We start from the raw sequence: 23,137 nt of genomic DNA, 5'->3' as shown, positions 1-23,137 counted from the left end.
CGTGGTTCATGGGGATCGAACTCAGGTCACCAGGCTTGGCTGCACCTATGCCCACTGAGACATCTTACTGGCCAGAACACTGTTAAAAGCCTGCCTGACACCCCCTCGACTGCCTTTCCCACCCTTATCACCTCCCTTGGTGTGACTGCTTCCATTTTGAGTTATGTATCAGAAGGTGCAGTGTCAGACTGTGGGACCCCCAGATCTAGGAGCTACAGAACCTTTCTTTCTTTAGAGTTCTGACCTTGTACTGCACAGCTAGAGGCTGTAGGTCTGTCGTTGTTACAGGGTCCTCTGGCTTCCCTAGACAGCTAGCTACCCTTGCACCTGTGGGCAGCCTGTCTGTTCCACGCAGATGTAGCAGACAGCTGAGAGCACAGTGGCTGCCGTTCAGAGGTTACAAAAGAGGGGGTTCAGTGACAGGGGCTGTTGGAGCACTCACATACTGCACGTGTGGGGGCGTGTGGGGTATGCACATAAGTGCAGATACCCCTGGGGCTAAAGTCAAGGTGTTGTGGCTGCCTAATTCGGGTGCTGGGAACTGCATCCGCTGCAGGAGCAGTGTGCTCGCTCTCGGTGGCTGAGTGGTTTCTCCGGCTCTCACACTGCTAGCCTGACCATTCATTCATTCATTTATGTATTTGAAATAGGGTCTCCTAGAGCCCAGACTAGCATTGACTCACTAGCCGACCTTGAACTTCTGATCCTTCTGCCTCTATGACACATCCTGTGTGCTGGGATTATGTGCATGTACCATCACACCCATTTCTATGGGTGCTAAGGACCACACTCAGGGCTTTATGCACACTAGACAACCTTAACAGCTCAGTTATATCCCTGTGTTTTTATAAATAGAATTATATTTAACAGTAGCCATGAGTATTGATGGCTTGCTGTGCCCGCAGTGGCAGATCTGAGTAGCCGCAAAGGGTTTTGGATCTGTGCGGTCTAACATCTGCTGTCCTGCCCTGCCTAGTGTGCCACCCCAGCTACTTTAGACATTTAAGAGACGTCAGGTCACATAGGGCATGTCCTAGTAATGACTGCTGGCAGGTCCTTGTACTTGAATATAAGCCATCGCTGTGTCTAAGTGGTCACTTGGTGGCCAGAGCTGTGTTCTTGAAGCCTTAGGCTGCTCTGCTGTCTCACCTAGCCTGTCATGTGGATACTCAGTACTTTTCTTTAACCAGTTAGTGTCTCTTGGGAGGATTCTGCACTTTTCCTTAACTAGTTAAGGTCCTGGGGGGTGGGGTTGGGGGGTGGACAACACTCTGTTCTTCTTTGTAACCAGACATTCTTGAACAAGGAACAGCTCTGGCTTTAGAGGTTTGAAAGCACGATCTCCCCAGCTCCTTTGCTTTAGTGTTTCTCTGTGACAGACTTGTCCAGCCTCAGTTTTCACTTTCCAAGTAGGAGCCATGATGCTCTGGTCAGTGAGAGAGAGCTGTTGCCAGAGGAAGCCTAGAGACTCCAGCTGGAAGCCCTCAGAAGAAGAGGGACCTCCCCACCGTACTTCTTCATGAGTCCCCTACCTGCTGTGAGGACAGCCCTGGACCTAGATGCAGCCTGGCTGAGCCTCTGCCCTACCTTTGTGTGCACTGCTGCTCAGTGCCGGCCGTGGGAACCCTTACAGCAGGGCTTTTCAGAGAGAAGAGGCAAAGAAGTGAATCCCTTGATCTAGTCACAGAACCTTGTCACTATCCTTTTGTCCCATGACACTAAGGACATCAGAGGTCTGGAGCTGCTCCCCTAGGTGCTCACAGCCTCTTGCAGACACCTTCTTCCCAGTGTTGTTGTGGGAGCACTGGAATGTGCCTGTTTCTCTTGTGACACACAGTGGTGCCCAGAAAAGTCTCAGAGGGTTCTTCTGTCCTCTCAGGACGTCTGCACATACAGCAGTAGTCTACACAGTGTCTGCCAGCGCCTCCCATAGAGCTCCTGGGCACCTGGGACTTCCACATGCTCTCAAAGGGCTCAGGACTCTAGAGAAATCTCAAGCACAGCTCAGAGGGACTGATAGGATATATCATAACACCCGTTTAAAACAAGCATATTTAATATGTTATTCACCAAAAATTGTGTTTTTGTTTTCGACGTCAGACACACCACCCCACATTCCTGAATTGTTACCAACTTGTATCTTTCAACACTGAAATAATTAATCTCGTACTTAATAAGTAATGCTACCCCAAGGTCATGCTCGGCACAGTCCAGAGCCCAGGGGCTTCTCAAAGCCCAGGCTGAGATGCACTGCTTCATTAAGTATCAGGAACTCAGTGTGCACACTTGATGGTAGCTGCCACTCCTAGCCTGCTGCTGCCCAGGGCTGCTGGTGTGTCTCAGGACTGCAGGCCATGCTTCCCGAATCACTGCTTCAGGAAGGTCAGGGGTTTTTACCTGCAGAGTCTAACCTACATTGGTAGCCCATGTTATCTAGCAAGCAGAAATGTGACTGACCTTTGTCCTAGCTCACTGCTGGTTGTGTCTGTGGTGGAGACCTGGGGGTGACTGACATGGACTCTGGCTTGGCTGCAGTCTCTACCGTAGCGTCGGTCTGATGAGCTCCTGGACTTGGGCTGCACACTGCATGCTGGAGAGAGCAGATGCGGAGAGCCAGTCTGGACCAGCCCTTTGTGCCCCTCCACGAGCAGTGCTAATGATGGACTCTGGAGTCAGAGGGAAGGAGGAAGAGGAGTCAAACGTGCTGCTTCCCCTGCCTGGTCTTTAGACTTTTTAATTTTTAGTCATTTATTTTTTGAGGCAAGTTGCTTGTCCTAACTTCTAGACTCTAGATTTTCCCCTCAGCCTCCTAAGAAACTGGGGCCTCTGTCGGCCTGAGCCACTTGTCCCACTGGCCCACTTTGATTTCTGTCACTGACGATACAGCCTGGAGCAGAACAAGATGCGTACTCTTTTGGTTCGTTTACCTAGTGGTTCAGCTCATTTACCTTTGACATCTCTTGGGCTGTTGTTTTAAATGCATGTAGGAGTGGATTGGAATCAGTGCTTACATGCCTCCAGAGGCTTGAAGAAGAAAGCGCTCTGTGCTCTGAGTAACTGTCACCACGGCAGTCGCCACCCTTTCCCCTGCTGACTCTCCCAACCTGTCTGAGGTTTGTTGGTAGGATTTCCTTCTGAAGGCTATAGAGCCCCCATTAATATTTTAAAGCCAGTGTTGTCCCAGGTCTCTCTGGCTGTGACGGGGAGGCTGCATGCACAGGGAGTTCCACTGCCCGAGGGGTGAGCTTGTGCTGCCACTCTTGCAGATGGGAGAACAGGCAGGTGGGATCGCACTGCTCCCCTCCCTCAGCCTCCGCACTGCAGTGAGGAGCAGGATGTGAGGTGGTAGGCCAGCGGAAGGTCTTAAGCCTGAGGCTTTCTTTACATAGAGCCAAAGACTTTAAGAAGTAGTTCTGGGCCTGTAAGATGGCGCTGGCAGTCACCAGCAGGAACCATGATCGCAGCAGGTCAGAAGCTGGACTCCTCTTTCTCTTACTGTGGAGTGTAGGTAGAGAGAGCTTGGTGCTGAGGGGAAGCCGCCTTGGGCTTGAGGTGGGGCTCCTCCACTTACAGGCTGTCCCTGGCTAGCCTTCACCAGGACAGATGGCTCCTCCCAGACACGTCACTGACAGTATGGCTTTCTACTCAAAGGAGCCTGAGAGACAAAGCAGAAGAAATGGCAGTGCCTGCATCACTCCTTAGCCAGTGACAATCAAGGTGGTTCTTACTGGTTTTGGATAGTTTCAAAACTATCAAAGGAAGTGAGCTGGGGACAGATCTGATCTGTCACTGGCCTTCTTGGGAGTTTTGTTTTAAAATTTGAATTAAAAGTTATTTCTATAATTGGGGGGTGGGGTGCAGTATGCACATGCATGCAGAGAGTCTGAGGTCCAGAAGATGGGCTCAGGTCCCCTGGAATTGGAGTTGTGAGCCAACTGATGTAGGTACTGGCAACCAAGCCTCAGTCCTCTGCAAGAGCAGCGTACGTTCTTAACAGCAGAGCCACTTTCCCAGCCACCCACTTTGGAAGTAATTTGTAATTGGTTGACAACTTCACACATGTTTATAGTATTTTTTGATTACATTTTCCCACCCCTTTATCACCCTCCCACTCCTTCTGGAACCCTTAACACTTCCCCCTCCTTTCATGCCGTTTTATTTTTTAAAAAACTTTTTTCATGTGTGTGTACAGACATGAGCACATATATGTGCATGTGCTTGGATAGTCATGAAGGGCAGCAGGTACCTTTCTTGAATCTATCCTCTCTTTTCCTATGTGGATCCCAGAGATGGGGTCAGATTGGGGTTTGGCAGCAGTCACCTGCTGAGCCATCTTACTGGCCCTTAATTTTTATTTTATTATTTGTGTGTGCACATGTGTGCATGAATATGCAATAGAGTGGAGGAACATATGAGCTATAGAGGTTGGAGGTCATGGGGGAACTATTAAGGAGTTGATTTCCATCTTATTCCACGGGTTCTGGGGATTGAACTGAGGCTACCGGTTACCTCCTGAACCTTCTCGCCAGTCCCCAGCTAAGTTTCGGGCTCGCCTGGTGTGCGTGCTGTGGGGTTGTTTCCAGGGTTACAGGCAGCTCACCAGCAGCTGCTGTTGCCTGGTGAGAAGTGGCTCCTGTTCCCCTCCCCAAGTAGTTGTCACCTACTCTTTGGTCTTCGTGGTCACTGGGTGACTGGGTGGGAGGTGGCCGTCTGGGCAAGGACAGCAGCACTTCCCATGTGCATTGGCAGAAAGAAGGGAGCCCTGCCAAACTGCAGGCTGCACTGTGGCCCGTGTCCTTGAGGAAGGAGAAGAGTGCCTGTGCCCTCCCTGGGGAGCTCCAGCAGCTCTGGAGCTATAGCCATGTTCCTTAGTCCCTCCCAGCTGGGCCGGGGCTAGATTCCAGAAGAATCCTTCAATTTATGCCAGGTGGAAGTAACACACAACATTAATCCCAACACAGGCAGAGGCAGGCAGATCTCTAAGTTCAGAGGTCAGCCTGATCTACAGACCAGCCTGATCTCCTGTTCCAGGACAGCCAGGGCTACACAGAGAAACCCTTGTCTTAAAAACAAGCAAAATACTTCAACTAATGAAGCTCTGGCCCACTCTGGTGTTCACTGAACAGCATCCTCTGCCCTAACAAGGCTTCCCTCCAGATGAGGAGCACAGGGCCAGAGGAGGATGCATAGGCCAGGAGCAGGCATGCGGAGTTACAGTGGTGTGGCTGAGGCCCTGGCTCCCAGTCACAGTGTTTTCCTTCTTGCCTGCTCATTCTTTGACCATATTTGCTGCTCCAGTGTGGCATAGTCAGAAATAGCCAGCCAAGCCTCCGAAAACTTGCACTCCCATGAGACCCCAGCTCCCTGTGGTCCAGGGAGCAGCAAGCTGTCAGCTTCCTAGACTCTTGGGAAGTCTTTGGAAGAGTAAAGAGAGAAGCTTGGGATTCCAGGCTGTGACCTTCTCCCGGCTGCTTTTCCCGTGATGCTGGGAGGCTTCGTTTGTGGCTGCTCGTCCTCTGCTCATCAGTTCCATGCGGCAGGAAGCACTGTCTTCACGAGAGCCTGGGTGTGCCGGTAGGCCCAGGTTCGGTTCCCCTCATCTGTTCCAGGATTACTAGAGTCTGCCTTTCTACCAGTCACAGTGGCTACCTTAGATGCAGGCTAGCTCATATAATCCTGACAGGATTCTGATAATTATTGTAAGGGCATCCAGGTGCTGAGTGTGAGCCATTTGCTGCCTGTCTTGTCCTGCTAGCTATCCCAGTAACCCTAAGGCTAAATGTTATTGTTCCTGCCTTAACAGATGAACAAACTGAAGCTCAGACCAAGAGGGTGGGTGATTTGCTTACTATCGCATGTGTAACAGGCAGCAGGATTGAGGTTTGAACCCTGGCCGTACAGCTGTGCTGGGCCTGTACTGTCGAGCGCTCTCCTTTCCTCTCTCAACTCCAATACATGCTTGCAGGGCAGAGTGTGTCAGGGATGACCAGAAAAAACTAGTTAACAGGACAGTAACTCTGGGGTCCATTCCCCCACCCCACTCCCCAGAGCAGGAAAGCCCAGCCAGGGGCCCAAGAGGCTTCATCCTGTCCGCCGCAGTGCTAAGTAATGTCATGGAATTAGCAATGATGCTATCATGATTTAGGGAATGGCCTGGAGCTCTTCACATTCTCCAAGACCCGTTTGTCATCCCTCGGAGTGCTGGATAGCATGATGCTGTTCTGTAGTGGACCCTTCTGGTGTGAAGGTGTGAGGGTGTGAGGCACACTGGCTTAATTACAGAGCTGCTTGTAGCCTACCTCCCTTCAGAAATCAGAAAATGTCTATGTAGCCTGGAGGTATGACATCATAGCTTGTGGTGCTGGGGGTGCCCATGTGTTACTTTCTGCTCTTACTCCCCGTAATTAGCCCACTAAGACCTGCAGGGCCTTAGCCCCTCCTCACTGTGCTGTCTGCTTCCTCAATTTCTTCATGGCTCCCTGTAGGACTCCTTAGTCTCTGCCCTTTGCAACCAACCACTGTCTGGGTGAATATACTACTTGCTGGCCTGACCTTAGTAACAGCCTGAGAGTCCCATGGGCCTTACTATTGGCTTCTTTGTTAAAACTCCCTGGGACCCTTAGAGTCAGTAAGGACAAGTTGACAGTCTTGTGTCTTCACCTTGATTTACTTACTCTCAGTCCCTGTCGCCAGCCTCCCCAAGGTTCAGTGTGCTGAGCCCTCTCTTGCCTGTTCATGAGGCTGTCCCACAGGAAGGGAGAGAATTAGTGGTTGCCCTGGATGACAGGCTGTAGTACCCTCCAGCTCTGGCTGGCTCGGCCACAGACTAGTGAGAGCAGGCCCTGTCATGGAAGCAGGAGACGGAGGGCTGTGCTCGTGGGTGGAGCCCAAGGCCTGGGACACTCTGACTCACCTAGTATGTCTCAAATGTAGCATCTGTCCTCAGTAGCACCCCTCCCAACCTCTAAGTAGGATGTCTCTGACAGCAGAGTGGAGGCTGGATCTGCCCAGAGCACTGCTTGTACCTGATGCCTGGTGCAAGTCAAAACTGGCTCACTTACTATTGATGGATGAGCAAAGGGTGAGAACCTGAGAATTCAATGTTAAAAAAACAGCAGCAGCAACAAACAAACAACGTGATTCTCAGAGATGTAGAGATGAGAGTGTTGGGCGATCTGCCAGTTGTTACCCCGTGCTTGCTGGCTATATGTACTTGTTCTGTTGCTCGTATGAACACACACACACACGTGCACACACACAGACACACACAGTGTGTCTCTGGACTTCAGAACTCTCAGAAGGCCCCTGGTAGAACTCTAGTTGATAATCACCTTGCTGACTTGGGATCTCTGGAATTTCTGTGGGTCTCCTAAGTGTGATTGCACCCCCATCACCTCTAATCCTGAGCCAGAGGGGAGAGGAAGAGGAGATTGGAATGTCTGCCACCCACAGTCCCATTCTTAAGCTGAATCAGTAATTGAATGCTATTAAGCAAAATTAATTTGCCTCCTGCAGGAAGGCTATGATGAATGAAAGGGTTGCTAATGGGGAGGGAGCCGGGCTACCCTCTCTGGTCATCAATATTTCATAGCCATAGGCAGTATCAGGAAGCTGCATGTCCTGGTTTAGCTGACCTCGAGTGTTCTTTGAAGGTAGGCTAAATTCAAAGGGGTATGGAGTGCATAAGGGAAACGGATGCACCTGAGGTTTGACTGAGTTTGCCCTGTGGGAGGGCCTCAGGTGGACTTCAGGCCAGCCTGCTGCTGATTCTGGTTAGGGGGCAGCTTCCCTCTCAGCTGCAGTGTAGAGCTGGAAGGTTAGCCCTGGCCCTTGTCTATACTGAGACCCCAACCATAGCATCAGTTTCTGCTCATGGCTGCGCATCTCCGAGGGAGGGGTTGCTCCAAACACTTGAGAGACAGATCGCACTGTGCCCCTGGCCAGGTATTCACCTGCTCCATTCTTCCGCTTGTGGCATGGTGGGGGGGATATAGACGGGATAGACATTAAAACTGAGGAAGCGTTAGGCATGATGTCTCCGAAAGGATGGCTGGGAGTTAGGGGCAGGACAGAGGGACAGCGAGTGAATGAAGAAAAGATGTTAACGTGCTTTTCATTTTCATCTTTTTAGCTGCTATTAACTTAGCAAAGCTGAAGCTTTTCAGACATTACTACGTCTTGGTGAGTAAAAAACCAACAAACCAAAGCCCTAAAACTGTAAATAAGATCAGTGAGCCAACCTGGTGACAGCAGCAGCCACTGTGCTTGGACCTGTCAGCTGCCTCACAACCTCATGTCACTTCTCTAAAAGTGGGAATGAAAACTCTGGGTTCCTTTGAGCCTGTTAGAAGTGGTTTTAACTGCTTAGAAAAGTAGCAGGTGCACTCCACAATCAGGAGCGGAATGGCTCAGACCCCTTTATGGAGGCCGGTGCAGTGTTTGATTCTCAAGGGCACCTCTAGGCCTAGGCCAGACCCAGCCATTCCTCAGCTTGCCTTTTCTGCCCACTTAGGAATGTGGGTGCACCCTTGTGCTCTCTGCAGGCCTCCACAGAACGGTACTGATTCTTCACCACTCTCTCCAGTTGCCAGGCAGGAAACTTAGTTTTGTTTTAGGGATATGTCCCTTAAAAACAGGAACTTGAGGATGGTTCTGTTTTGGGATTTTTGGTTTTGATTTTTTGTTTAAGAGAGGGTCTTATTGTGTAGCCCCAGCTAACCTCGGCCCTTTGCTCCTGCCTCTCAAGTGCCGGGATTAAAGGTGTGCACCACTGCATCCAGCAAGTCAGTGATGGACACAAAGCCCTGTGCTGTGAGCACAGAGTGTAATCTCCCAGTGTTTCCTTGACTCCCACAAGGAAGCTTGACAACTCTGCCCAAGCAAACAGACGTTCAGATGTTGGAAGCAGCAGCCGAAAAGCAGGGCAGACCTCCATCGAGCTGGTGTTCTTGTGTCTGCTTGCGCTCTTTCTCAGGTTGTCCGTTCTGTTGACGTGGGCTTTGTAGCATCATCACAAAGTGTCACAGAGCATTTCCTGATGCCTATGATGATACAGAGGAGCCCCCGCCTGGTCCAGGGTTCTGTGTGGTCTCCTGGCCAGCTCACTGAGGCCTTGTCACAGCGTGGCCAGAGGAAGGTGTTCATAGATTAGAGTGTGTGGTTCGGTATGTCCTGGATTGTGGGACTTAGCTGCTCACTGTACCTGTGTGTCCCCCATGTGACCATTTTGCTGTAGCTGCTAGGAACTGCCCCAAGCCTGGGGTGGGTGGGGAAGAGTACCCTTAGAGACTGAAACAGAGGCCCTGAGCGTGGGTGGCGAGAAACAGAACAGCCGTACGAAAGGAGCTAGCTGCCGGGCAGTGGTGCGCACGCCTTTAATCCCAGCACTTGGGAGGCAGAGGCAGGCAGAATTCTGAGTTCGAGGCCAGCCTGGTCTACTGAGTGAGTTCCAGGACAGCCCGGGCTACACAGAGAAACCCTGTCTCGAAAAAACAAAAAAAAAACAAAAAAAAGAAAGAAAGAGAGAGAAAGAGAGAGAGAAAGAAAGAAAGAAAGAAAGAAAGGAAGGAAGGAAGGAAGGAAGGAAGGAAGAAAGGAGCGAGCCGCCTAAGGGTGGGTGGTCAGTGTTTTAACCATCTTGAGTGAGACTTGCATAACAGAGCACCTGCTTTCCCGTTGACTTGGTAACCAGGGCTGTGGACCACATCTATTATCGGGTGACTGTTTCCTGCTTTGCAGTTAATCAGTGACGAAACGTGGTGCACTGATCTCTGATTTCCTTTCTTCTGCAGATCGTGTGCTACATCTACTTCACCAGGATCATTGCCTTTCTCCTCAAGTTTGCTGTTCCATTCCAGTGGAAGTGGCTCTACCAGGTCTGCTGCTCTTGGGGGACAGTTTGGAGAATTTATATCTGAGGAGCACGTTTGGGGTGTAGCTTAAGATTGTGTCTGACCTGCCTGGGAATGCCTGCTACACCCTTCTGTCTCTTCTGCTCTCCAGAGACGATGCTCGCTCTGTGTGCCCAGAGGAGCTGTTGGGCTACGTGATAAATCTGGACGTAATTGCATTATTGATTAATTCTAAGTCTTTGAAGAGAAAAGCTTCAAGCAGAGAGAGTGAGATTTGTCCTGTGTGATTAGAATTTATCCACCTTTGCCTTCAGCCAAAGAGCATGAGTGGTTTTCATTCCAGTCCTTCTTGCTTCAAGGATTTGCTTTTATTTTTATTTTTGTAGTTTTGGACCCAAAATTATAAAATATATATATTTGATCATTATTTTTATTATAACTATAAACTATCTTTGTACGATACTAGAGCTGGTCACCAAGGCTGCATATACATTCGAACCTTTGTTCTTGGGCTAGAGAGATGAGTCAAAGGTCAAGGGCACTTGCTGTTCTTCCAAAGGACTAGAGTTTAGTTTCCAGCCAGCTGCAGAGGAGCCAGCGCCCTCTTCTGCCCTGTGCAACCACTGGCATCTGAGTGGTCAAAACATATAGACAAACACACTTACACAAAAATAAAAAATAAAGTGAAAGTCTTGTTTTTAATAGGCAGGATTAATTTACTAAACCCCCTACCCTGAGCCTCTTGTTCTTGAGCTGAAGAGATGGCTCAACTGGTAAAGATACCTGCTGCCAACACTGGTGACCTGAGGTGGATCCTCAGGACCCACATGGTGGAAGAAATTGCACTGCGATAAGTTGTCCTCTGACCGCCACACTCAACTGCACAGTGCACACAACACAGACACACACACACACACACATACACACACACTAACAAAAAAGGAAGAACAGCAGGACAGAGAAGGTATAAAATGAACCAGTGTGATGGCACACACTAATCCAGCATTTGGGAAGCTGATACAGAAGGTGCTAAGTTCAAGGCCAGCCTAGGTTTCACAGCAAGACACCCTCAACATTTAAAAAAAAAAATGGGTTCCCATGGAGACAGCTCAGTGTCTACTCTGGCCACTCTTGGTGTAGACCCTGCAGACCTGAGGAAGCACTCAGGAGCACTGGGCTGCAGCATTGCTAGAAACCATGTGGAGACTAAGAGAGGCATGAGCTTGTTTAGTTCCATTGCTTTCTGAAGAGTGGTGTTGCTAATCCTTTTATTTTTCATTTGCAGCTGCTGGATGAAACAGCCACGCTGGTGTTCTTTGTCCTGACGGGGTATAAATTTCGCCCAGCTTCAGATAACCCCTACCTGCAGCTCTCTCAAGAAGAAGATGACCTGGAGATGGAGTCTGTGTAAGCTGCCCCTCCCTTCTTTCCTCCCTTCTTCTGCTGAACTGAAAGGCATGGTCTGCAGGGCCCCTTGCTCTCAGCATCCTGCAGCCTGGAGGTGGTCCCTCTATTTTTAGTAGGATTCGGACACTGGAGCCCTGGTGTGTGTAGCTTAGTTTGAAGTGCATTGTCTGCCAGCCATTGCTCAGTCTTGCAGGGGAAATCAGAACTCACCATCCTGTTACGTATCATTGGAGCAGCTCCCAGTGACCCAGTGGCAAGAGCTGGGAAGTTTAAAACGGGCTATCCGGCTGTGAGCATTGCTACTGGTATTTGAAAATGCCATCTTCTGGGTCACCATAGGTTGACAGCAGACAGTACCTCCAACCTGCATCTGAGTGACAGGGTTAGGGTTAGGTTCAGGAAAGGCAGTTGTTTTCCAGATGGATCATGACCTGTCTGCAGCTCTGACTCTGATGAGCTGAGCTGTGTGTGTGATGGCCACCTCAGGCCACGACTCCCACTGCCCTGCACTTTTGCCTTTCCCCTCTCCACAACTCAAAGGCTGAGTTTAGCCCAGGCTGAGCTGTCAGGCACATCAGCCTCGTAGAGTAGCACTTGGTACTGGCTCCCACTAGGGCAGTGAATGCAAGGTAGATCCTGGGATGGGCCCTGAGCAAGTGCAGCAGTGCCATTTCCACCCAGGAGGCCTCCAACTGTGTCTTACCAGAGGGAGCAGCCCTGCAAGTGGCTGTGGAAAGAGGTCCAGACACAAGTCAGCTGGTGGTCTCCCTACCTTCCCTGCAAGATGCCAGCGGTGGGCTGAGTGACTGGGTCATCGCACCCTCCGCTGAGCTGAGCTGTGCGCTGCTCCTGGGGGAGCTAGGTCTCCATGTTCCGTCGTGCCTTGGAAAGAGGACGTGTGTGTCTCATGGCAGTGATTTATTTTTTGAGGCAGGGTCTCACCATGTAGCCCTGGATGGCCTGGAACTCTTTATATAGATCAGGCTGCCCTTAAACTCTCTCCTGAGTGCTGAGGTTAAGAGTGAGCCACCATGCCTGGCCTTCATGGCAGCATTTAAAGTTTGACTTTGGTGTCAGTGTGAGAATGGTGAACTTTATGACATGGGTCTGAGCATGTTTGAATCTCGTGAGGAAGGAATGGGAAGGTGCACGGACTCCAGCCTTGTAACTGAAGAGAGCACGCTCTGCAGCTTGTCAAGGCATAGGCCAGGGCAAATGTTGGAGACGGAGGTAGCCCCTTAGTGCTCTGTTTATCCTCCTGTGACAAGGAACCAGGTGTATGCTGGGTATTTTCTAGGGCTTCATGGAGCCATAGCACAGCAGTGACAGGAGTGTCGTGGTGGCAGAGGGGCTGCATGCTTAGAGGGGCTGTGTGATTAGAGGGGCTGCGTGATTAGCAGTACACAGGATTACTTATCTCGGGCCCTGGCATCTTCAGACAGCTCTAGTGCAGCCTGGGCTCTGAGGGGAAATGAAGCAGGAGCTCAGGAGCTGACTGAGGCAAAGAACCTTAGCTCAGTAAGGACACTGGGACACAGAGTAGGGCTGAGCCCAGGACAGAGACCTTGTCTAAGGTATACAAGGCTCTGGTCCCATCTCTAGTACTAAGGAAGGAGGGAGGGAGAGAGGCGGGCAGGAACTGCTGAAGCACTGAAGAGTGAGAAGATGAATAGACAGACCCCCTTGGGCCTGCCACCTACCAGCATTGCCCTCCTGTAGTGAGCAGTGGGCTTCCAGTAGCTCTCAGACAGGTGAATGATGCAGCACCTGGAGCTATGGAGTGCCTTCTTGATGGCACCTCTCAAGTCCTCCAGAAATAACTTGTCCAAGAGACAAGCAGAGCCTGGCCTCAGAAGGTCTTTAGCTCTTTAAAGCACCAGCCACATTGGGTGTTTGTCTTCTGTAAAAGCAACTAGGTCTGGTCCTACCACAGAAGACACTCCAGCATGTGCAAAAACTGTCCTGTACCCTCTACCCTTCTTCCACACCCTCAGAGCAAGTCCACAGCTTTTCTGACAAACCCTGAGGATGGGCTAGCCCTTGGGTGTCCACACCCCAGGCCATTCCCTTATTTGTTCTCCTCTGCTTAGCCAACATCAGAGAATGTCTTCCATCCTTGTGTTGGCCCTGCTTGCCTCTGGAGCCTGTGTGGCTGTCATATAGCTTTCTGTTCAGCCTGGGGAGGAAGTAACAGGGGCTTGCTTTCCCTTCCTATTTCTTTTACGTCTCTCCTTGAGCCTACCAATTTTGGTTGCAAACTTAATTGTAAAACAAAAACAGTAAATTGAAAAGTATTGGGAGACATTTCAACAACCAACCAGCCTCGGTAGTATCTGCCATGCTGCACACTCTTACTATTTGATTGTTTCTGACCTGGGTGGTGGGGAGGGCAGAGAGGGCTTTAAGTCTCCCCAGGCTCCCATTCCACAGGGGAGACAGACTCAGATGCCCGGGATTGTCTTACTAAGACCTTTCTCACAGTGTAACCCTCCAAGTATGTATTAAGCAATGAAACATGTGCAGATGGGCAGCTTCAGCCAAGCTGAATGAAGACTGTATTTATCTATACTTTGGATTTGGGGAGACGTTGAGCTCTGTCAGGGAAGGGAGGCAGATATGAAGGCAGTGTGGGTCTCCAGCACCTTTCTGTCCTTGGTACACTGTTAGCTGGCCTTGTGGGCCATGCTGCTCAGACCTGCATAGGAGCTGTGGCTCCCAAGAGGTGTTACTTCCCACCTGTGACCTGGGAGGCTCCAGAGCCTGTCACTGGATCCACAGAGCTGCAACCCTTCTCTGTCCCACTGGTCAGCACTTAACCTGGGTTTTCTAGAGTTCCTTCCTTCCTGCACAGGGCTGTGGGAACAGGCTGGCGACTGTGGTATAGTCTGTCAGGCAGATGTTGTGTTTGAATGGAAACAGAACACATGGGGCAGTGTTTGTACCCTCTATGGCTAGGCCACCCTCCCTGTCCTCAGAGTGTAGGTGAGCATCGCATGGGCCCAGCCTTGGGTCTCAGTTGTCCGTCTTGGTACCACCGCCCTAGTCTGTGGGCTGCTCTCTGGTCTTGCCTTCTCTTTTGTACACGTTCTCAGGGTTGCAGGATCACCCTAGAGTGCTTGTGAAGTCTGGGCTCTATTGCTGCTCAGAGGGAAGCTGCAGCCACTAAGGGGTTGAGAACAGCACACCCCAGCAGTGCAGGTGGGCACAGAGCTCGGAAGCCTGAGAGAAAGATGACACTAAGCTGGCCAGCTAGGGGAGGAACAGGAAGAGGGTGGGTAGGGTAGTTGTGAAAATAGCTGATCCAGGTAGCAGCCGCATGGAGGAGAACCTAAGGGCTTCTTGGAATGGCTGGGGGGCAGCAGACTGTGAGGAGGTAGTGTTAACTGTCCATAGGAGGCTTAGTATTGAACACCAAGCCTGTTCAATGCCCTGGGAATGACTATGTCTGCCCCACTAGTTAGGTTTCTTTCCTGAATGTTCTGTAACCATGATGTTGACATGAGTGTGGCCTAAAGTCTCTGGCCACAGTGATGAAAGAGAAATCATGTTGACAGTGAGGACAGCTTGATCAGGCTCCTGGGGAACCTTCTTCTTACTCATGGTGGCTCTGAAAGGTCATGTGACTTGGCCAGCAGCACACAGCTGGTAGAGGAAGGCCAGGTTCCCACCTTGGTCTAGAGTCCCCTATTGTAGGATTCTGGGTCACCTGACACTTTGGCTTTTCTTTTTCAGAGTGACGACATCAGGCGTGATGGAGACTATGAAGAAGGTCAAGAAAGTGACCAATGGCGCTGTGGAGCCCCAGGGCAGCTGGGAAGGCACTGCATGACAGCACGGGCTGAGGACAGCTGTCAATGAAACTAGCTGATTCATAGCCCTGTCAGTGAGCAAGTGTGTTCCCGACAGAACAATGGCATCTCCCAACAGTGACACCCCGGCACTCAGCGCTCATGGCCGAGCCAAGTGCCATGGACACACTTTTGTACTCTTAGGGATCTGGGCTACAGGCAGCTAGGACCACCCTCAGTGAGGGTGGGAGGCTTAGAGGAGGAGTAAAGGACTGTCTACCTGATTTACCTTGCTAATTGGGAGCCTGGGTCTATGCATGGGAGCCCCCGGGGCTGCTACTCAGAAAGGCTGTGGGGGTGACGTAGGTCTGCCCTGGTCACAGTGCTTGGAGGCTGGGGAGGATGTCACTCACTGCTTGGCCTAGCATTTCTAAGGCTTCGGGTTCAATTCCTAGTACCAGGGTGGGGGAAAAGAAGTTACTTTGGGAACTAGTCAGCTAGCTACCAAGGATATAAAGAAGAGGAAGAGATTGTCGGCCTTTGGGAAGAAGAGCAACAGAAATGAGTGAGCCTCTTTTATATAACCACCCTAGGTAGCTTGAAACATCTGTCCAGGGCAACTGGTCCCAAGCACCACTCTAAATGTCCCTGCCCGGGATATGACCTATAAAAGTGGTGCTAGAGGCCGGCTGGGAGGACCCAGTACATGGCTGGCTGAAGGGGAGAAGAGCCTTGGAGCTCCAGAAGTGTTCTCCAGCTGGCTCTCCTGACTCCATCCCCCTGCCTGCCCAGAGCAGCCACCTGGCTTCCTCTCCTTCCACCTGTGTCTGCTGATCTGAATCCGAGAATAAAAGAATTTTCCTGAAGGAGCAGCTGAGGACAGAAAAGGTAGTGTCTAAACGAACACTTAGGTAAGCATCCTTCCACAGCTCGGAGGAGTCAGGCAGGACCTCTGATCCTCACCTGCGTAGTCCAGGCATGCGTGAAGGGAGTGTGTTTGAGCCACTCATACTCAGAGACCTGAGACAGGCAGATCTGCTCAGAGCTTGGGCAGGAATACCAGCAGCTGCCTGCAGAAGACATGTGACGAGGTCACAGGAGACCAGCTCGGCACCTCAGAGCTCCTTAGTGCCCAGAATTTGTAGGTGAGTCACACCTTCAAGGAACAGGCGCTTCCTGGGGTGAGTTACTCTACCTCCCAGTGCAGAAGACAAGATCTCTGGCCTGAAGACAGTGTCTGTCTCCACACACCTCCACCCCAAGTCCATGTCCTAAGCCACCTGTGAGAAGCTGCTGCTTCTGCTGTCCTAGCAGGTCCACCCCTACCACAGGAGTTCCATCTTGAGAAAGGTAGACAGGCCTGAAGGATCCAGTTAAGGGATCTTTTTTTCTTGTTTGTTTGTTTGTTTGTTTTGTTTATACTTGTTTATGGAGTATGTGGTGGGAAGGGAGTTGTTGAAGAGATGGGTGTTTGTTAATGCTTTGTCTTCTGCAGTCCTCCAGCACTGCAGAAGTGCTCCTGTGGTGCCGTCTAAGCCACAGCCTGCCCTCAAGGCTGGGCTTTATGGAAGGGGGCTTGTTTCTCCTGCTGTGAAGGAGAACAGAGGGGAGCTATGTACAGCCCAGCCCACAGAGCTCTCTGGGTGCACAGCTGAGCAGCTCTAGGGGGACAGCCTGCTCCCTCAGAGCATGGGTGCACAGGCAGGGGCTGTGCTATAGCAGCGTCCCTTCCAAGTCCTGCCCTGTGACTGCTGCGGGTGGGAAGCCAGGCATGGCAGGGGAATCAGACGCTTAACATGGGGCTGGGAAGACTGGCCTGGTGCCCAGGCTGTGGAAAGGAAAGCTTCAGCCCTTCATCCTGCACTGTAGTGTACCTCCTCTCCGTCACTTGAGAGCTGTGAGCCAGCATCCCGCAGTGTCCTTGGGTAGAGGAGTCTGATTGGAGTCCAGCCACCCCAGCTCATGAGCTGCCCTCTGCAGCCTGGCGTCTTAGCCCACCCGGCTCCATACAACTGTGTTTGAATGGTGAAGCCCTTGTGTTGGAGGCTGAGCAAAGATGGGGTGTGCATTGCACTGCCACTGTGGTATTAATAGCTCTGCTCTGTGCCCCCACCCGCTTCTGCTTGTGTGAGGTATCTATACCTTTTTTGAGAGTGCTGTGGACTAGAAGCTGTGGGCTGTGACATTTAATAAAGTGTAGATTTTGCTAGATAATTATTTCTTGGACAACAGGAACAAGTGTTCAGCTCTGAGTTCTGGCTCTTAACAGGACTCAGCCTCTCGTGTTTAAATAGCAGAGCATAGTCTACTGCTGAGCCTGACTGGGGTTCCTTCTCTCTAGGGGAACAGCTCACTCCAGGGTCAACAACCCTGCCTCACATCAGGCCTGAGTCTTCAGTTTTCCTTCAGAAACCACTTCGGAGTAAAATACCTAAGTGTCCCCACTCTCCAGCCCCAGTCTGCGCAGCCAGCCAGGGCTGCCCAGCTCCTGAAGTGCTTGCAGGATTTCTGCTCCTCTCGGTCCTTCAGTCCTCCCTCCTCTCACTCCTTCCTTTCCTCTCCCCCCTCCTTTCTCCCTCGCTCCCCACACTCCCTCCTGCTTTGCCACTGACTCCCTTGGCCCTCTCTGGCATACTCAGCTGCAGGCTGGTGCACTGCAGCATTGTCTGCCTGCAGCTGCGTGCAGAATGTATTTTCTAAACCAGGGAGCATTTTATCAAGAGAGTGCAAACTATGCAAACTAAAGCTGTGTGTTGCTGCTTTGCACCATGTGGTGATCTCCGCACACAGCAATGCTTGTCTGGCCCTTGGAATGGAATCTAAAGCCAGTTTTTGCAGAAGGGGAAGCCTATCAACGATCCCTGTGTCCCATTTTTGTGGCTTCTGGCCACCTCCCGCATCCCAAAGCATGTTCCTCGAGGAAGCATTAGTCTGATGAGGTTGCTGGCCCAGTTCCACACGCCCAGGAGGACAACCTCGTTCTGCCAAACTACTGATCCTCGAAGAAAGATCCTAGCCCACCAGCTAGCCTTGCTTCCATCACCCCCGAGTTCACATGCTGACCTGCCCAGGCCTCAGCACGTCACCATGTGCTCCTCAGGGGCCTGCCCTGGCCACTGCTGCTGCCTTTGCTCTCTAGAGTTCCATGAGGACTTTATTTGCTCTCTCGGCTATTTAGAGCAGGCCAGTGTTCTCAATGCCTTTTACTCCTTTCCTGAGGCTGCCCTGGCAAGATTGTAAAAAAACATTCACAGGAGTCTTACTCATATCTGTATCACCTAGAATGTGCTCACGTGTCACAGGCCAAGGAGTCTCCCAGTTCCTCTGGGTCTGTCCTGTAGAGGTGTGTCTGTTTCATGCTTAAAAAGCATTATACATTTGGGTGACCCTCTCTGCCTGGCCAGGGACCACCTGCCTGCTTAAGAGGCTGCACTGAGGGACAGAACAAGCTTGGGAGCAGATGTGGTCATGACTGGCATGTCAGGACCTGGTGTGCTTTTGACCACAGGGAGACTTCATACTGGCCAGTGGGGAAGGCACACAGGTTCCTGGTGTGCCCATAAAGGGCAGAGTGAGACAGACTCACCTCTGAGACAGGATGCTCCTTTGGAGTTGACGTGCAGTAGATGGAGAGCTGCAGGACCAGCCTTCTTAGCATCCAGGCACTGTTTCCTTCTGTCCACATAGAGGAACTCTTCATTCCCTAATCAGCCTTTCTAGGACCCAAATAATTGTCAGACTAAACCCAGAGGTTTCACCTGAAGGAGGTCTTCTGGGCCTGTATGCCTTACTCGGGTTGGGGTGCAGGGGTTGGGGACCCCTTAGTAATTCTTAGCATTAATCATTGAAGTATTTGCAAGCATGGGATGTGGATGTGCTCAGGGTTGGTGGGCTGGCCGCTGTATGGAGGCATTTCACTACAAAGCAAATGTGCCCAATAAAGAGTCCATGTGGAAACCTGTGTCCGGTCCTAGGGAAGGAAGCCCAGGCACTGCCTGTCTGTCTCCTCAAAATGCAGTGGTTCTCACCCTTCCTAACACTGTGACCCTTTCGTACAGTTCCTCATGTTGTGGTGACCCCATACCAGAGAATTACTTTTGTTGCTACTTCATAACTGTAGTTTTGATACTGTTATGGGCTGTAATGTCAATATCTGATATACAGATGGTCTTAGGCAATCTCTGTAAAAGGGTCATTTGATCCCCAAAGGGGTTGTGACCCACAGGTTGAGAACTGTGGTAATTCCTTGTTATCTGTGCTAATTAAATCAGCTGGCTGCCTGCCACCCGCTCTCACTGACAGTAGCCCCACCTGGCAAAGCCTTACCTACCAGGCCTGTGGTACCAGTGCAGACTGCTGATGTACAGCCATAGGAGATGCAGGTCAGGATCCAGTTCTGCTGCTACCTCTGGATGTGACAGCAGGAATCCTCACTGAAACAGACTTCCTGGTTATCCAATAGGGTTATCATCCTTGTGGGATCAGACATTTAGGTCAGCATGTCTCTGACCCCTTCACTAGGAATGTTTTAGGTTGACAGCACTTTGGTACAGGAAAAGTTCATCTTTGAATACAGCTCTGGGCTGGAGAAGTGGCTCTGTGGAGAAGTACCAGCCACACAAGCATGGCACATTGAGTTTGGATCCTCAGCACCCACTAAAAGCCAGCTGTGGTGGTGCCTGGCTGTAAGCCTCACACGTGGGGAGCAGGAGGATCCCCAAAGCTTGTTGACAAGCCATTCTAGCTGTCAGCGTGCCTTGGGTCCTGTGAGAGACCCTATCTCAGAACTAGATGTGAGAGTGTGGTGCTGAGGCCCCACCCCAGGTAGAACGTTCATAGCCCATTCCCGCTATGCTGCCTTTTGGAGCTGACCATCCCCACACTGCCTGACTACAGACTCCTTCCCTGGTCAGAGACGGATGCTCCAGGGGCAGTGGCCATTCAGGGAGCCTGCTGGTTGTGTGACTTGTCCATCCAAAGCCTGGTCTTTGCAGACCATGGAACCTGAAGAAAGCTATGTCATACTGCCCCCCATGCCACCCAGTCAGCAGCCAAGCCCGTGGAGGAAGCAAGTGGAGTCCAGCCCAGCACGAGTGGGAACTCTGGCTTCTACTGCGCAGCTGTAGTAATGTTAAACATGCCTTGTGCTCTACAAAGCCTTAGAGTATGTATCTGTTGGCTAACAATGTCATGTTTGCTCCATGGTGCCTCCACTATAACCCTTGTCAGTGACTTCGGGTTTGTAAAGGTGTCTAGAGTGAAGGATGGGACAGAGTCTATAAGATTCCAGGAGAGAGTGCTGAGGCAGGGGCAACAAAGAATGACAGAGAAGTGACCCTGGGGTTAGGAAACCTAGCCATTCTAATTTCCAGGAGTACCAAGGGCCCCATAGGGTCCAGAGTTTGTGGTTGGCTCTGGAGGTCATACCTCCTACCAGTGCCCAGCGGGGTCGATAGGACTGTCTTTGGTGATGCTTTGACAACAGCTCCAATGAGGACTTTTAATCCGAGGGTAGTGTCTAGCTGGGACTTGAACCAGTGTATCTGCAGGTCTGTGACTGATTAAGTGCATACAATGGCCAGGGCAGAGGTGGAGGAAAAAAGCCAGCTTAAATGGAGCCCTTGGCTGTTTCCCATTGCTTCCCTGGAGCCACCCAGGGCATCTCAGCTAGGAATGCTGCTAGCTATTGGGCTGTCTGGAAACTCTGACCCCCCACAGACCCAGTTTGGCACTAGGAAAACAGGAGCCTGCTCTCTGACCACAGGTTCACATTCTGAGGCCAAGAGACCTACATATGGACCTACTGCTCCTACATATGAAAGGAACACTAGAACCCCATTTACTAAGTTTGGTACATACTAAGCTCTAGCACTGGCCTTAGCCTTCACATTTAAGAGGATAGATGGCTCAGTGGTTAGGAGCACTGGCTGCTCTTAAAATGCCCTGGGTTTAAAATGCCCTGGTACATATGTGGTGGTTCGCACCCATCCATCCATCACGTAAACTCCAGGGACTCTGATGCCGTCTCTAACTTTGAGCACCAAGCACTCATGTGGTACATAAACATACGTGTGATCAGATCATTCATAATCTTTATGTTTTTAAGTTCACAGTGAGTGTTACTGGTGCTTGAACCCAGAAAGGGACATTCAGCAGTCCCAAAAAGAAAATCCAAAGGTCACTGTGGAGACCCATCCCAGTGGCCAGTGCACTTGTCCATGGTGCATCGCTTCTTCCCTGTGTACACAAACCTGTCACATGTGACTCATGCTTGGCTGGTCCAGGGCAGCCACCCTTGATGGGAGGTGTAACTGTCCTGTCCGCAAGATGGTCTGATACAAAATGTTCTGAAGTCAAAGAGTTGACTGGCCTGAGGAATGCGAGGGCTGGGCCCTCCTGCTCCTACTTGTCTCCGTGTTGAAGGATGCACTTGTGGTACCATGGTCCATGGAGCTGTCTGGCTCAGATGTGCCCTGCTGAGCCCTGTGCCCTCCACTGCTTCCTCCATGGCACAGCTATCTGTGGCCGCCTTCATCAGGAATCTGTCAGGTGGACAGATAAACTGTTGTGTGCTCCTCTGGCTTCCAAGCAAGGGGCTGGGGGAGTGGATCCTGTAAGGGGGCCATGCTGTGTGTCACCAAAGTAACCCCCATGACATTACAGGCCCCTTGGCCTTTGAGAACTTAGCTCTGGCCCCTGGTACTGGCCTGTCTACCCCAAGAGGAATTTTCTCAGCATTTGAGAAAGTAGAAGTGACCCACTTAGGAACTGCAGGGCATGGCTGACCTGCATATAAGTGAAGAATCTGCTCCCTTACACGGGTGTGGAGGCACAAGCTCACAACACGCCTTGTCAGCCCTTCTAGACACGTGCTGCTGAGGGACTGCATCAGTGGGCTCGAGCCTGTGAGGTCTGAAAATCACCTTCTGTGCTAACATCTGCCAGGCCAAGACTGAGCAGTTACATCTGGTTACATCTGGCTTGCAGACAGTGCTGGAATATGGAAGACACAAAGAGCAAGCCACTGGGAACTGTGGTGTATGCGGCAGGCGCATCTTTATCGCTTTCACCCAAACAGCAACAGCCCCTATTGATACGATGCTCTAGCCTGACTAGCTTGGCACAATAAGACATTCTCCTGTCTCTAGACTTTTGCCACCTGCAAGTCAGACTTCTGTCTGAGTCACCTTGCTACTCAGGTTTCCTGTGTCCTTCCTTGTGTTGGGTACTGGGGCTCTGCATCAACTCGAGGCAGGCTCCCCATCCTCCTCAGGCTCCCTGATAACCCAGATTTTGTTTCAGCCTATACCTGGTCTGAGCTCTTCCTGTGATCTATTCATCTACCTCCTGGCACTGCCTTAAAAAGAACATCAAAGCCACTCATCCAGGTACTACACCCCTCCCTGGTCAGTGTGACCCTAAGTGGAAAGCCTGGGCTCTTCGTGATGCTCTGTCCCGGCCCTGTGGATCAAGCTGCCTCGCTTCTCTTCCCACTGATGCTCTCTCCCATACAGCATTAGACGCCCCTCCAGCAGGCACCTGCCTCGAGGCTTGCTCTGTTGTGGATGAGTCACAATGACTCCAGAAGCTCCTGCCTGCTGGGTTAAGCACACAGATGTGGATGTGATTGTACAAAGTACCAGACCAATACACAAAAATTAATTGTGGAGCCAGCAGATAGACACCTGCCGCAGAGCCTGGTGACCCAAGTTCAGTCATCCAGGGTCAAGGTGGAAGGTGACTTAGTGGTAAAGACGTTTGCTGCTCTTCCAAGGGACCCAAGTTTGGTTCCAAGCTGAGTGGCTCACAAGCACCTATAACTCCACCTCTAGGAAATCTTCTGCTATATGAGGGAGGGCACCACACTGCACTCACACTGAAAAAGAAATCCTAAGGGCCAGCCAGCAGTGGCTGGAAGAAAGACACCCAGGCATTGGCTGCAGCCGTCAGTACGTGAATGAATGTGATAGAGAGGTAGGAATGATGGCGTATGTGACAGAGAGATGGAAGAAAAGGCAAAGCCAAGGGGTTTGTACACTGGAGAAAAGTGAGACTGGACACTCAACAGCAGCGAGGAAGAGGAAGATAGGA

The 23,137-nt window shown here is 51.1% G+C and overlaps 1 protein-coding gene across 2 annotated transcripts in view; it reads left to right on the top strand.

The window, feature by feature from the left end:
* Gpr107 (G protein-coupled receptor 107) overlaps positions 1 to 19,003 on the top strand; it is a 72,829-nt gene extending 53,826 nt beyond the window's left edge. For both annotated transcript variants that reach the window (XM_028756927.1, XM_028756926.1), the window contains exons 15-18: positions 8,132 to 8,181; positions 9,792 to 9,875; positions 11,137 to 11,258; positions 14,991 to 19,003. In XM_028756927.1, the coding sequence (XP_028612760.1) occupies positions 8,132 to 8,181; positions 9,792 to 9,875; positions 11,137 to 11,258; positions 14,991 to 15,087 (353 nt within the window). In that variant the 3' untranslated portion in view covers positions 15,088 to 19,003. The remainder of the gene's footprint in view (positions 1 to 8,131; positions 8,182 to 9,791; positions 9,876 to 11,136; positions 11,259 to 14,990) is intronic.
* Positions 19,004 to 23,137: the final 4,134 nt, after the last annotated feature.

This window comes from Grammomys surdaster, unplaced genomic scaffold (assembly GCF_004785775.1).
Source record: "Grammomys surdaster isolate TR1022 unplaced genomic scaffold, NIH_TR_1.0 126133, whole genome shotgun sequence".
Lineage (NCBI taxonomy): Eukaryota > Metazoa > Chordata > Mammalia > Rodentia > Muridae > Grammomys > Grammomys surdaster.
The sequence above is the reverse complement of the archived record's forward strand: the minus strand, read 5'-3'. Positions and strand labels throughout refer to the sequence as shown.